The sequence below is a fragment of the Cryptotermes secundus genome, unplaced genomic scaffold (assembly GCF_002891405.2).
Source record: "Cryptotermes secundus unplaced genomic scaffold, Csec_1.0 scaffold87, whole genome shotgun sequence".
Taxonomy (NCBI): Eukaryota; Metazoa; Arthropoda; class Insecta; order Blattodea; family Kalotermitidae; genus Cryptotermes; species Cryptotermes secundus.
This window is the reverse complement of record NW_019739942.1, coordinates 936597-953203: the sequence shown is the minus strand read 5'-3', so window position 1 is coordinate 953203 and position 16607 is coordinate 936597. Positions and strand designations below refer to the sequence as shown.

The 16607-nt window shown below is 41.0% G+C and overlaps 1 protein-coding gene across 2 annotated transcripts in view; it reads right to left on the bottom strand.

Moving 5' to 3' along the window:
* The window catches only part of LOC111872044 (HEAT repeat-containing protein 3), a 35485-nt gene that overhangs the window by 15740 nt on the left and 3138 nt on the right, over positions 1-16607 (bottom strand). For both annotated transcript variants that reach the window (XM_023865541.1, XM_023865538.1), the window contains exon 3: positions 15824-15911. In XM_023865541.1, the coding sequence (XP_023721309.1) occupies positions 15824-15911 (88 nt within the window). The remainder of the gene's footprint in view (positions 1-15823; positions 15912-16607) is intronic.

Genomic DNA, 16607 nt, shown 5'->3' with positions numbered 1-16607 from the left:
AGTACAGTATACACCATCGTCAGAATCCTTTCAAGTCTATCTGAGACATATTTCTGAGTAAATTCTGATTATTGATACATTAAGGATTATTTTTCACTGAACGGTCTACAGACAAACTGGTGGAAGCGCCAAGCCTACAACGATTTCCCGGAGGTGGAGACCTCAATCAGAGCATCTGGAATACAACGAGAAAACTTAGTCCTCTGGGTCTAAACGAAACATTTCGATTCTTGAATTACCAAAGTCGGAGGGGAGGGGTTTACAGTACAGGGAGAAAGTCTGCTACCTACACTGGGCTACTTATTTAAGCCTTGACCGGCCAACCCGCAGAACGCGGGTCGCATACGGACCGCCATTTTGTTTGGTGCGGTTCACAATAGTAACCTCCGAATTCCAAAAATACGTGTTAATACTTTCATCCTCCTTCAAATGGGGAGAATCTTATTGCCGAAAAACTTAATGCGTTCTTCAGCTGACTTCACATGATACGTAATAAACGGGTTTTTAAAAATGTATGGAATTTGCATGATCCAAAGAGCGCCATTCATATGGAATACATTTGGCTTAAATATGTGTTCCTTGTTTGAGAGTGCCTATTTGTTTGACAGTACTTCCTCGGCCATTTAGTATACAAAATCTAGGTACCGTTGTTCAGTAACAGGCGAACCTCTGCCACAGTTACTTCGACTTGTCACTACCAAGATAAATGGATAAATCTACTCTTGTGACAGTGAATGTTAGCCCATAGTACTCACACCGAAAACAATTCAAGTTGGGTGGTTTTCGGTTTCGTTATAAGCAAACGCAATGGCTTCTTTACTAGTCTTGTTATGTAAGATTCCAATCTGGAGAGGATCAGCACGAAATCCCCATGCCGGTATTTCAAATATGACTGAAGGTCATCTCAGATACAGAGCGCCAAATTGTTTGTACCTGCGCTATGTCGCGATAAAATTCGCAACTACAATACTTAAGTATGCCGCTTTCAATAATTCACTTCCAATACAATTCCGAGGGATCGATATGGTCATTTATTATGATTCTCTGAACTTGTACACATAGGCAGAATTCGATCTGCGTGCTCCTTACGGGAAAACTGATACAAGACTATGTGAGATAGTGGGGTGGGGCAGCGAGAAGGATGTTAACAGTCCACGGTATAATCGCGTAAAGTTCAGCTAATCCCATTATTTCTAATCTGCGGTCTACACCTTTTATTCTTGCTGATTTTGCACCTTAACGCTTGGCTGAAAAGCCGAACACGCGGTTCCTAATGAGTCCCTTGGCATTTGAAAGGAGAAACTAACTGCGGGAAACTGCATGAACTGACAGTCAAGAAACAAGGCACCTCCATCTCTGTTCACGGGACAGAAACAAACATCCAACTAAGAAAAGGTAACAGATGAGTCTAATATCAGACCTGGTTTGCAGGATGCGTTCCCAGGTCAGTCACTGTGATCAGCTATCGCGCCAAAAACAACCAAAGATCGTAATATGTAACTTACTGACTCCGAAACCTCTGATTTCGTAATGAGGCTAAGTTTCAACCACGGAAACATTTATTCACAAATCAACTACCATGATTAATGCTCCCCTTTTGTCCACAAGCCTTCCAGAAATAACAAGAAGCTCTGGGAAGAATAACTTAATTTACTTTAAGACAACACAGACCGCATAGAAATGCAGCGTTCAACAATTCTTGAATTGCTGCGCGTCTATTCATTGCAACGGTAACGTTTAACCAAGCCGTTGCCTCGCAACGATAGGAAGATAAGGAATTTATGAAGTACGTCGTTGAGATGCGCTCAGATGCCATGAAATACATACTACGCTTCATGGAGATCAATTCAGGCATTCAGAAGTTGATAGGTGGGATTCACAGCCATACAGACAGCATGGTGACCTCATACGCCCACTTCTATTTTTTCAAAATAGCGGAAGTAGGTTATAAAGTAGAATAAATAATTTAAGGTTGCCTCTGGCTACAGCACTGTCTACAATTACGGCGGGAGGGAAGGTGGTAACTGTAAATTAGCACATAACATTTACAAACAAATTTTCAACAGCACAATAAATCGTCCCAAAGTGGACCAATTTCATGGTGAATAAGACGAGGGTTCTCGCCCTGAAAATGTTGCTATGACTAGTGCGATTGATTGAAACCGCTCCGTTCTGGTCTTGGTAATGTGACAGGTATACGAAAAGAAAATCAGGATCTCTGCTGGCTGCTTGTAAAATGGGCCAGTTCCATATGACGTATCACTTCGAAGGTTGGGGGTAATAATGTTTCGTCAGTAACTACGTAAGCCTATTTCGACCGAGGAGTGTACATATGGGTTTGCTTAAAACAAGATAAACTATTTTCCTGCGTGTAATTACACATGATTTGAAAGGATGTACTACATAATGTAGCACACAAAACTGCCTATGGCATTCTCTTAGATTTACAGCCTTCCTTAAAAAGGTAATAATAAAAAGCAAATAAGTAATTATATGAGTATATACCTAAACCAGGCATTACAATGCATCAATACGGCTGTAGGAGGCTCCCATGTGGGATTCGACATCTATGAAACGGCTTACAGAATACACGGACAATTCCATTTACGACCTTACGTACGCCAGGCTTCGTTATGGATCAATATGGTTAAAACTGGGAGTTGCTACAAAATTTTATTGTAAGTTTCCAGTGTTGAATTTGATGAAAATCTGTACAGCGGAAGAAGCGCTGATTCAAGGTCACCAACAGGAAGAAGACGTATAGACATTACCTCCATATTAAGGCATTATTTTTCGTTTTGTAGTATGCCTAAAAGTGCGCTTTGTGGTGCTGTTTTCATGGAGACAAGAAACTTAATTACGAATACTCATTTACATGAGCTTCATCCCTTCAAAAACGAGCAGCTTTTGCTCCCATAATTATCATTATTCTATTTACAGCTCATCCAAAGTAAAAAAAAAAAGGTAAAGCTATCCCTATAACAGACCGTGAAGGCCCACAGAGTTATGAGACGTCGAGGGCCTCACATTATCTAGACAATCGGCTCAGGGATGGCGGTGAGGTTGTCAGCCTTACGCCTGCCGTCCTTTACCCCCCACGAAAATTCCTGGTACTCACTTCTGTTAGAGGCTGAGTCAATCCCAGAGCCACAGTGCGGTTGGAAGGATTAAGTAAGTTGGGGGGAGGGAACCAATAACGTCGTCGGGACTCAAACCAGCGACCTTCAGGCTTGTAGCATAATGCCTCAACCAACTACGCTACCGCGTTCCCTTGCTCATCCGAAGTAACGAAAATAATACAGTTCTTATACGTTTTTACTTTAAACAGTGTAAGCCACGCAAAGTGGAGTTGTCAGTTTCTGTTCTCTCACATTGAAATGTAATGTAGTTACGTTTCTTCTAAAAGTCGAAGATACATTCGGTTAAGTTGGTGGGCATTTAACGACCCTTGCACCACTGACTGTCTCGAAAACTTCAAGACACAGGAAAAGGCGAATTAGGCATAAAATGTGTTTCATTTTTCTCTACAACTTTTGCTCGAAACACTTTCTCCCCCGGTAAATATTTAGTGTATTATATTCCAGATACACGCAGAAACGCATATAGGTAAAGCCTAGTTTCGATCCCGGGACTGGTCAAGTGGGATTTATGGTGGACAAAGTTTTCTCCGAGTACTTCTGTTTCCCTTGCCAATCTTCATTCCACCAAATTCTCCATCATCATAATCACCGGGGGCAGGCTACAATAGGCCAACCAGTGGCCGCCGTGCCGAGTGGACCCAGTTGGACTCCAATCCCGACTAAGCGAATTAAAAAAATGAATTAGGTAAAACCTACGTTATTGTTGTCCAATGTTAAACAAAACTGGAATATGCCGACAAATTTGTGTAAAACTACCCAATATCAAATTCGTGGAAATCGGTTCGGCATTTCTGGAACTATTACACGCCGATAGAAAGGCAGTTAGGCAGACATGGTGACACTAACAGGCACATTTCTGCAACTTTTTGTTGCAAACGGGCCAGAAATATCTTTGGGCAAACAACGTCCCAGAAAGTGTATTTCTGTTAACAGGTACATCTTACTACGTATATACAGATTTTGCAAGGCTAAGAAATCCAACTATATTGTCAGCGACCGTCCAAGATTTCAGACTTCCAATTTCTGGCTTTTTGGCAAAACGAAAGTACAACTTGCGTAGAGACGGATCTGGGACTAATGCCTTAAAAAAACTCTGTGGTTTTCGTCCGCAAGCGAACTATACCGACCGAGCGACCGCCGCTTGTCGGCGAAGTTAGTGCCAACTTTAGCGGATAGAGGGTGTCGCGTGGTCAGCGCAACCAATCCGCACAGCCTTTAATTTCGGGTTTCTAGCCCGAAGCCGCTATTTCCTTGAAACAGCTCCTCAATTATCCTCACGAGGCTGAATGGACCCCGTTCCAGACCCACTAGTTCTCATAAAAGCTGGTAGCGCCGGGAATCGAACCCGGACCTCTGGATCTGTAGGCAAGAACTCTGACCACTAGACCACAGAGGCGGTCGAGTAAAGCCTTCACCCCAAATAAAATTTCGTTTAAATCTGTAAAGAGATGTTTTCCCTTGTAGGGTTTAAATTTATCTTCATATGAATCCAACTGCAAACACTAGGAATAATCTCCACTCTCTCCACAGCAGCACTACAAATACTGTCGTCTGTTTTCGAAGGTTCTCAAAAATGTTTTAATCTAAAGTTGGGGATTTAAATGCCTTGCTTTCACGCCACACATAACTGAAGTTATGGATAAGAGCATTCAAATCTCACCCGACTCTACAACATTTCACAATACGATTACAGCGTGTCAGTTAATCATGGGATGGGATATGTCAAGTAAATCATAATGTTATGACTCATTATTACCCCTGTAACATGTACTGTCTACGTAGGTCAGCCGCTATCTGTCGCAGATAAAAAATGTCACTTGGCACCTTTAACAGTTCCCGTTACACACATAAATGGGATAAAAAAGACAGGATGTTTACGCCATACGTACACTGTACCCATTTCCAGAGCAACAAGTAATGTAGACCTGCTCCAATGGGAACATGGACGCACATCACTGAATCCACTCTTGGACACGACGCTTATAATTACATCTATTTTACATCTCTTTAGGCCCGAATAACCCTGTAATTAAGCAAAACAACAGTTACCTGCATATAACTCATATAGCACATTTGTGTTATAGCAGATATGAACACGGGGCTACACTGCACCATCTCTACCAATTTTCATTTGCATCTAGCTGTACTTGTCCTCTGTATTTTCCATCGCGCTCATGCTGTTCTGTCCGTCCCTAGGGACTGGTCAGTCTCATTTCGGAGCAGACTAATGAAGCCCATCACAATTTGAGTTGGTAGATTACAACTGGGGACAGAGGATGGCACCAAAGGCTGCTAATAATTCCCCATTCCCATGTCCCTCCCACCTAACTTTAATGTGATGGTTGCAAAATTACCAACAGCGTCCCCACGCATATATACCGGGCAGCAGAGTAGAAGTGGGACGGTTCTAACAGAGGAAGGGAGAAGGGAGGCCCAGTGCAATAACTACAACCCTTGGGAATCAATATTACTGATGAGTGATGCGCTGAAATTACACACCCCTAGTAGCGCACTGACAACAAATTGCTATGGAACTGAGGATATACACAGTGTAATTCACTGTCAGCGGTTAAGAATGACAATACAAAGCTCAAGACCGATAGCCTACCCCTCGAACATGTACTCTCAAATGAAAGACAACGGGGATTATTTCGCCGCTTTAAAAGAGAATTCAATGGTGAAAGTAACGAAACGGAGACGTTTCTTGTAAGGAACAGTCCCACACTGCTTGTAGCCCTGCTATCCAATCAAATGAGTTTGCACAAAACATACAGTCACGGCTTTAATTCGCCGACTTTTCAACCGCCGAAATATTGAACACAGATGGGCACTGCCTACTGTTACACGAATCGGGAAGCTGGGGGTACTTAACTTTATTGGAAGATAAAGACCAGTCCACATTTTAAAGACCGGTTTCATCAATTATACTTTCTTTTTCTTTTTTCTGTGGCGCTACAGCCCCAATTTGGGCCTAGGCCTACCTCCATGAAACTCTCCGTTTCACTTCGGTTTACTAGATCTTAAACATTCGGTAGGACTCCTTCGGCGAGTGATCAGCTGGTCGCAAACACAGAAAAACGCACACAAACATCCATGCCCTGAGTGCGATTCGAACCCACGATCCCGGCTTTCGAGCGAGCGAAGACAGTGCATGCCTTAGGCCGCTCGGCTACCGTGACCGGACTCATCAATTACACACAAATGGAAATTCCGGATACGCAGAGCATGAGAACTGGAACATAGTCCCGGTAATTTTATGAGGGTGCAATCTTAGCTCTAAAATATTCTTTTCTTCTTTCTGAGGGCTTCAGGCTGGATTTATAGTTTAAAGCAAAAGCCCAAATCTGGGACTAGTGATACATCCAGAATTAACAGATTAGACAGCGAAAATTTTCTAAGCCGAAATTAAGCCATTAAGACATGCCTTTGCTACTGTAGCTTCTATAATTAATTTGCTTCAGCAAACCATTTTCTGTAAGTACAATGTCTGCGACACGACTCCCGAACTCACTTCAAACTAACAGACAACTTCTTTTGCCTTCAGGTGCCGCACACGCCAGAGTACGTGGAACATCAGACGCGGGAAGTCCTCGACAGGCTATTACTAATACATTACAGTCCTGCCGCGAATTAACGTCCCCTCATATCAGCGCTCAGAGCTGTCCGCCCAGAAACAACAGTGGCTCATAGTCATGCGTTGACAATTGTGTTTTCCTTGCGAGCACTATGCCTCTAAAGTAAAAGTAAAACTGTCCTTGTGCTTAACTAATTAAGCACTACGCCATGAAGGCCTATGGGGAAGTGAATGTATAGATCCACATTTTCTTGACCTCGGCACCAGCTGGAGGTGAGTGGTCAGCTTCACGCCCCGGCCGGTACCAATTGGATAGGAGGTTAGGTGGACCCCAGAGCCGGTCTGAGCGGCTTGGAGAAGAGAAAATTCTTGACCCTACCGGAACTCGAACTCCGACCTCTCCGCGGTCCAGCCCGTAGTCAGTCGTTATGCCGACCGTGCTCCGAACGCTGAAAGCTTGATTTTGAACTCTTCGTATGGAGCTGAAATGAAGATCTGACGACAGCGTCACATTTTTTTTGCCCGATTTGGAGCTTGTTACGCCACACGCAGGCGGCGTCAGAGATCGTAAAATCATGGCTAGACTGTAGGCTCCATGATGCCGTCTACATATCTAAACCGCCATTTGACACTGCCTTTACACAGTGTCCTCTAACAAACACAAATACGGTAACAAAAATTGGAGGTATAGGATGGATTTCATTTGTACCCTATTTTGTGCTACAGCGGGCCATGCAATAGTAGGGTATTCTGTGTTTAGCCCTCAAATTTGCATATCCTGAGGAAATGTAACCAAACGTCACATGAAGTTATACCTCAAATTTTAAACGGCCTACCATTAAACTAACACCAGATCGACTCAATTACTGACTCGGGTTAACATGCTCCTCCTACAACCTACCCCAAGGCCATAGTGCGGCTGGAAGGATTAGGTAAATTGAAAAAAAAAAATCCATCTCATCAGGATTCGATCCCGCGACTTTCCGGCTTGTAGCAGAGTGTCTCAATCAACTACGCTACTGCGGGCCCTGGAGGTACTCGGTTTTAATCTGGGCCAGGACACTGGCTACCTTGGCTGCGGTTCTTCGTGGTTTTCCTCGTCCCTCCGGGCAAATGCCTAAATAGTACTAGGTTTCATTATCTAGTACTTGATCGCAAGATATAGTAATCCTATATACTGTAACGACATTACTTCGATAACTCAGTGTGTTTTACTAAAGGCTTGTACATCTGCATCATATCTGACATGTCCTTTCCGCCTACTGATACTAATTCCCAGTCAGTTCAGCGCGATTTAATCCATGGTACACCACCTCCCTTGGCCGGCTGGTAATTATTCACCCTCAAGACATTTCGTTTGCTAAGAACCCTGATGGTTCACATTGGGATTGTGCGTCTGAATATCACTCGAGGCATGGAAGTGTGTCTGCGTTTATTTTGTTTGTGTTGTCCTGTGCTGGCAGCGGCCTCGCGACGGACTGATCTCCCTTCAGAGGAGTCCTAACGTCTGTACATAAGGTTAAGAAACTGAAGTGAAACAGGGTTTCACAGACGCCCTGTGTTCCAGGGCAACAGCAATAATACGACTATAACAGCACTAACCCAAATGTGTGTTCTCTTAAAGTGACGAAATTACATAATCATTCGAAACATCAGATGACTTTAATGANCAGTTACGCAGTCTCGGATACAGTCGCCATCTGAATTACACGATTTCATTGGGGTTCGTTTTGTATAATGAAAAAGAAAATGTAGGACTAAGGTGGAGACGGAAATTAATATTAAAATAAAGAAAGCAGTCTTCTGGGATTTGGCACCGTGTATATGTGGTGTTAACCGACGTTTCGGAGGAACGTATCGATACGTTCCTCCGAAACGTCGGTTAACACCACATATACACGGTGCCAAATCCCAGAAGACTGCTTTCTTTATTTTAATATTAATTTCCGTCTCCACCTTAGTCCTACATTTTCTTTTTCATTATACAAAACGAACCCCAATGAAATCGTGTAATTCAGATGGCGACTGTATCCGAGACTGCGTAACTGATTAATCTAATATTGTAATGATAATACACGTAGGCGATATGTAAAGAAAAATCAGTGATACTAACCTCATTGACGCATCTGGCTTTAGGGGCTGGGGAAAATGGAAAATTTAACGAATTAACTGTCGTACCCTTCTATCTTCAGCAATCCCTCTATTCTCAAGATGGAGTCAGCAGGTTTCTCCGGTACCCTTGTACCTTCCTACCAAACTACACGGCGTCACAACCAATATAACCTTAACTTTCATATTCATTTCCGTGGGAACCTCAAATCTCATGCCATAAAAAACTGTGAAACCTTTTCTAACCGCCGTAAATTGTATTCCATATAGACCATGCACATTCCAATAAGACCAAGCAGCAGGATCCTTTCTGAAGAGCTAAGAGTCACTCAGCTATTTAAAGAAACCATCCGCCTGAACCTGCAGGTTCCTTACTGTGTTCTCAAGAGCCTGTCAATGGATCTTAATTCTTCGTGGGATGAATCCAATCCACACCCTCACATCATATTTCTTTAAAATAAATGTTAATACCATCCTCCCATCCACGCCTAGGTCTCCGAAGCGGTATCTTCCGTTCAGAATTTCCTACCAAACTCCTGTGTGCATTTCTCATCTTTCTCATACATGTTACATATCCCAACCGTCTCGTCCTCCTGATCTGATCATCACAATAATACCTTGTGAACAGTAAAAACTACGTGGCTTCTGGTTAAGATTGTATCCATCCTCCTTCCAGCACCCTGTTCTCCAACATCCGCAATTTATGCTTATCCTAAGGCTGATAAACCAAGTTTTACAGTATGAGAAAAACAGTTTGTACAATTTCATCTTCATGTAAATTTGATGTGTAACAATCATACCAAATATGGGAACTTCGCCGCATTTTCGAAATTACGATACATTTCAGGACACACGCACGCACATACACACACACAATATCCCTGTTATGTGTTATAATGCATTCTATAGAAGGCATCTATATTGACTCTACATACAGGGACAAAATGTTGGCTACACGGCAAAGGAATGAGAGTACTATTTCACATGGGAAAAGTCACTGGAAAGGAGACGGTGACTCCAATCACACCTCATTTCTTTTAGATAATATGGGAGAGCAGACACGACGAACAGATCCCGTGAACTCGGGAGAAGATGAACTACCCCAAAAAGCAAGCAGTAGGTGACATAAGGGAGGGAAGGGGGTTGCAGTATAGGAACAGGAATAGGCATTATAAGTAAAAAGAGAGCGAAAACATGCTGGATATAAATATGACAGTGTAACAATAGTTTATGGTCCTCCCATCCTTTCTCCTATTCCAAGGACCACCTTAAATCTTTCTGTCGCTCTTCACTCCCAAAGGAACCTAGCCCACTCCCCACCCCTTCCTTTCTCTACTCTGAAGTAATACCTGTACAGTCTGCGATAAAAGTGAATCAACTTTTACAACATATTCTTACTTGGTGGTCTTGGATAATTGATTTTTTCATACACTTTGGTGGGAAAGTTTGGACAGCTCAGTCGGTATAGCAACGGGCTAAGGGTTGATCGGCCGGGATTCGATTCCAGGCAGAGGTAAGATTTTTTCTTCTCCACGGCGCCTATCCGGCCTTCTATCCAATGAGTACAACGGGCTCCTCCCCGAGGGTAAAGCGGCTGGGCCGTAAAGCTAATTAGCCAACTCCATCTAGTGCCTAGGTCAAGAATGGTGGAGCTATACCTCCACTCCCTGTGCGTCTTTATGACGTGGTACTTAATTAATTAATTAAGCACAGGGGCAATTTCATGTTTATCCTTACTCTGGAGCGATAGTTAAAAATGCGCATGACGGCGAACCACTAACACCGCGGCGTGACCTGGTCATTACAAGATGTCTATACTAACATCAGCAGCTACATGACAGGGAAATATCGCTGCAAGAGAACACGCGGCAGTTCGATAAATGAGCACCAAATTACATGCTTTCACATTCCAGAAGACAGCAAGCTTCACTGAGTAAATGAATAATAATAAAAAAGCATCTAAATACATCGCTAAATTTAAGAAATTGTCTGACAAATGTGTAGAAGTAGATATCTCATTAAGCCCACTACAGGATACTGGAGCAATATGGTTGGCTGGCACTATTTCTTACTGGTAAGTAACGTTTGATGTAAATCTGGCATCAGAATGGTTTGCCATCCCTGTGATAGGCAATTCATCAAGTAATATGAAGACGTCAAGAGTGAAAATAAGTATGCATACAGCATCCATCATGGTATTCCATATCTTGAAATAACCGTTTATTAAGGTTTCTCATAAAATTATTTTTCTCAACAGAATTTATTATGTTTGTTTGAAACTTTGTATTTAATTTTAACATAAACACAAAATTACTGACTTTTTATTCATCAATCAACTTAGTCAAACTGAACAGGTTTTTTACCTGAGGAAGGAGGGAGAATCCAGTCACCAAGAGTTGTTTTAACTATTTTTCATTTTGTCTTATTTTCTGTTAAAAGCAAACGTCACTCAGATTTTATCACCTTACCTATATTAAAAGCAAAATAAAAATTGCAAAGGGACCTATTAAAATATCACAATGCCAATTATGGGTAACTGATTTAAGACGTTAAATCTGCATGCTGGACATACCTGCAATACAGGAGGTGGAGAAAACTAAATAATGCATAATATACTGACAACCTTGTAAGACCACCTTCACCGAATTAACAAATAAACCTCATATATACTTTCTGAAGGCCAAATGACACTGCCACAGCAGGGAAGATAGCAATCCTTACTCAGAATCACAAACATAATTCTCACCTCCTTTTAAAGCTACTACTTCAATATATCCCTGACTTTACAGATGAGAAGTGGTGAAGCGGAGGGAGGTGAGGAGAGGGATGGGTACAAGGAAGCAGAGTGGAGGTGGGGGAAGTTTAATCCCACAGCTGTGGGACCTTAGCAACTCCCAGCACATTAAAGTTAAGCAGAGCAGATCTCAAGGGGTCCCATGGGGCATCCATTAATGACTGCTGGGGATTGGGAAGGTTCGAGCAAAGCAAGAGGGCCCAAAGTTACATATGCAAAGGTAAGACGAAGGAAACTGGAGTCTCTGGAAACAAGAAGGGTGAAGATGAAGGGTAGAAATTCTTCTCTTTCTAACCTCTTTCCTCATCCTCTTGTCCTTTTGTCCTCTCTCCACCTATACCCTATTCCCCCCCCCCATCTTCATCTTACCTTCTGTCTCAGGAAATCTTTTTGTAGATGCATTTACTTACTTTGAATAAATCTCAAAAGCATTATTACATGGCACTATTTCTTTTGGTTCTCTCTCTCACTCAAAGAAGAGTCTAGTACAGTATTCTAGGGTCGGGGGAGAAGGTGAAATGAGTTTTGAGATTTCTTTCTCCAGGAGTCCCACCAGCACGCTCTGCATTGTTTTGACTGTGACATCAATCCTCACAACTCCCCTCGAGAGGTAAAGGTGTACGTACCTTTCCCATATATATTTTTGTATGAATGTTTATAGTAGCATAGAAAGATACCAGAATTCTACATAAAATTTGTATACCCTTTTAGTTGTAATCATGAATCAGTCTGATTTCAAGTAACCCAAATCTGAGACAATTAACCCATGAAGAAATACCAAAATCTGTCTCTAACAGTCAATATTGTTCTGATAAAATTATAAAAATAAAATGCTAAGGTTCAATAATAAAGGCTGCATACTTTACATTTAAAGCAAAAAATGATACAGTAAAAGTAAAGTTGTACATGTGCTTAACTAAGTATGCACTGTGCCATGAAGACAGCTTTATGCCTCGGCCGCTTTACCCCCCTCCCGGGAAAGAGCCCCCCTGTACCCACATGCTGGATAGGAGGCTGGATGGGCCCCATAACTGGTCTGGACAATGTGGAGGAGAGAAATCTTGCATCTACTGGTACTCGGAACTAGAAACCCTTGGCCATTCAGTCCATAGCTAGTCGCTATGTAACTGCGCTATCCTGGCTCCCAAAGAGTACCTATATAAATGTGCAAAATGAGGCTGCCTCTAATACTGCTTGCTCTAAACTGTTACCAACACAAATAAATATCATAATGTGGTGCAACAGTAGAAGATGACATAATTCAACGACAGAATTAAAAAGAAGGGGCCTGCTTGAAAACTTTACACACATATATTTATAGACAACATGTCAACCCTTTAAAGCAGAGCATTACTAAATGTACCACCTGCTTTAACATTAAACATATTTACATTCTGTCCACACAATATATCTATGCATTTCATACAATTCTCACAGTAAACAGTGATTACTTTCCCTAACAGCACTAACCCAGTGCGCCTTCTAATAGAAAATCCATTGCATACTGTGCGTGTGTGTGTGTGTGTATTCCACATCAACTTTTACGCCGGTTGGCTGATTTTTACAAAATGTGGTTGAATATTTCACCATATGAGCCCACCAAAACATCATACCTTTTACTTCCCCACATCATCAATAACATGGGGTATGTTCAAGCACCTGAGGTGATGCAACACCACCACCACTTAATTCAGGTTATTGATATGAAAAGTAACTTCCTTGTTTAATGCAAACTAATAACATGGTGGCCTTATGGAAATTTTCTTTGGCTTCCAGTTTGATGGTGATAACTATGCATCATTACAATTAGGTATATGAAATCTGGTGTAGATTAGTGTAGATCACAGACATACCTATTACACATAATAAATGAAATGAAAAATGTAAATGAAAAATTCAAATAAGGTGATGGTGCAGAACTTTGAGATTATAACCAGCAGATCTAATATAGAATTTGTGCCCATGTAAAGTAAAGTAAGTAAAGCTGTCCTGTGCTTAACTAATTAAGCACTACGTCATGAAGACAAATGGGGGAGTGGATGTATAAATCCATGTCTACTTGACCTCGGCAATAGTGGGAGGTGAGTGGTCAAGTTCACGCCCCAGCTGCTTTACCCCCTGGAAACAGCCCCTGGTACCCGTTGGGTCAGAGGCTGTGTGGGCCCCAGAGCTGGCCTGGACAACATGAAGTGAAAATTCTTGACCCTACCAAGACTCAAAACTTTGCTTCCTCAGTCGTCCACCGTGTAGCCGGTTGCTATACAGACTGTGCTATCCCGGTTCCCAATTTTGCCTATGTAATTCACAAAAATAAAAGTAAGGCTTGAAATCAACACAATGAGAATGCAGAATCTGTGACTTCTGCTAGGTATTCCTTGTTAGATAATATTTAGATCAGATCCAACAGCAAATGGAAAGAAGACAAGGAACATAACACTACAAGGAACACACACATGTGCACTATGGGAACCATATATTAACAATTAAACATCATTGCAGAAAGACAGCAGTTTCCTCACTCACAACTTAACACCTGATGATGACCACTTCGGTCGAAACATGTTTTGAAAACTTTTAATGTGACTAGCTTTTATTAAGCTTTAATAAATTGTTGCATATAAGACCCCAGAACTAATTAAAAACAATAAGTGAAAAGTGCAACAGGATGCTACAATATAATATTATGAGAAGTTACATTCTGATAAACATTATGGATGGCAAAACCACAGTTCAAAAGACCAAGGCCTTACGGAAAACTGCAGCCACTGTTAACCTTCATCAAAACTTAAGTTACCTATTCCTTCACTAAATGCAAAAATAATACCTAACTGTTCAAAAATAACACATGTTCAGCCAACACATTAATTAAAACAATAAAATCATCTAAAAGATCATCAACGCTGTCCAGTGTGATCAATATTTTTCTTTTTTTAATAGTTCATCCTTTACACGTTTTGGTGGCAGTGACCATCTTCAGAAGGATGTATTAATACATGTGGAAACCACATGTATTGATATGTCCTTCTGAAGATGGTCGCTCTGACCGAAACATGTACAGGATGAATTATTAAAAAAAAAACATATCAATCACATTGGACGGCACTGATGATCTTTTATACTACTGCTGGTGTCACAGAACAGGATGAACCAAGTGAAATAAAATTGTCATTTATATTATTTGTCTTTAGCGGATCGAAGTTCTTTCTTAATCTGAGTTCACATTACATTGATCAAATACCAGAACAGAATCTACATTCCAAAGTATCCAGAACTTCTTTATCTTTCTCTCATATAATTTTACCCTGCATTTTCCAGGTTCACTGGATCTCTGGAAGCACTTCAGAGGTGTTTTATGTCAAAAATATTTTATCTACATAGTTGGCTACTCCACACAACATCCAAACTGAGGAGATTTTGGCAAATATGGTAAGAGGGTAGGATTTGTCCCTATCAACAGTTCAATCTGAAGTAATATCCACCCTTAATCAACACAGCCATTACAATCAACAGCACATAACTATAACAGATGTGAAGCTTTCATGGCTGCTCAAGCTGACAGAAATCTTGTCATGCTATTAGCCACGTAAGCGTCATCAGGGATTCATCAGACCTTAATGATGGAGGCAGAAACAGTTCCTTATTTTGAACAAATAAAAGGAGGCTTATGAGAGCACCTTGCTGTTTGTTTGTCTGTGTATCCCAATTTTTTGGGGTTTCTATGAAGTTCGTGTTGTATGAAGGGAAAGTAGGCAATTATCTCTTCCCAGAACATCTCGTTTGAAATAAACATACAACATTTAAAGATTCCGTCTAAAAGTAACACAATTACCTGCTTTAAACTCATTTTTTGCATATCAATTTGACATCGATATCTCAAATTATACATTGTCAAATAATATGCTGATTGGTGAATAATGAAATGAATTGGATTTGGAAGTGTCTGTGATTTAACTGAGGTACTATCCTGACATGGATGGACTGAAGAAAACCATAAAAGACCTGTGTGAGGACTGCTGGCTTCTTGACCAAGAAATGAACCAAGTATATTCTGAATACAAGTCTAGAGAATTAATGCTCAACCTACCTGATTGGTGACGTGTCACTGAATCAAGTCTTAAACCATACACACATTTCTAACATAAACTCCAGAACATGCTTTGGATGCATAAATATTACTTCCAAAGGACTTGATAACATATTCCATACCTTCTGAATCAATGCGGAAAGTGGTGTCATTACATCTTGCTCAACAAGTAAATTACAAATGTCATGGCTTCCACAAGCACTCAAATTTCTGAAAATAAACAAGTAAGATTCCACATCACAACAGGCCCTACTTAGGACAAGAGAAACCAAAACAATTTTGAACACTAAATTATACCGTCGAGAATAACAAATTCAGAGATAAGCTACAAGTGAAACTGTGGAAAGTGGGATTTAATGTCAGAAATATTTCTGCAGTGATTTTTCTAATAGTGAAGTGTGAAGCAAACTTATGTGTTAATGGGGTGGCTATACCCGATGGGAAAATAAATTTTTCAGTGCACAATTGCATAACTCACACTGTATTATGAAGTCAAGGAATATTCAATTTAAAATATATATCAAACAATACACTGTCATAGAAGTTACTGACTACTGAAATATCTCTTGTGAAACTTAAATGTTACAAATAAACAAAGAAATCACTCTGGCATGTGTAACCACAAAACCACGACACATGATCTCCTGGGAGGATACCGTCAAACCTGAGAGGCTGCTAACCAATTTTCAACAAAAAATTATACATAAATTGATGCATTCATGACAGTAATGGAATAATGGATATCTGAAGTTAAATAGAAACAAAGTTAACTGGTAGAAGCATTTAGTGTAACAACTACAGATGCTCCATGAGTTATGCCGAACTCAACTTCTGCATATCCAACTTCACACAAAAACCTCTGAAAATAAATATGTTGTGCACAGAAGCTTATGCTAGTAGGTAAGC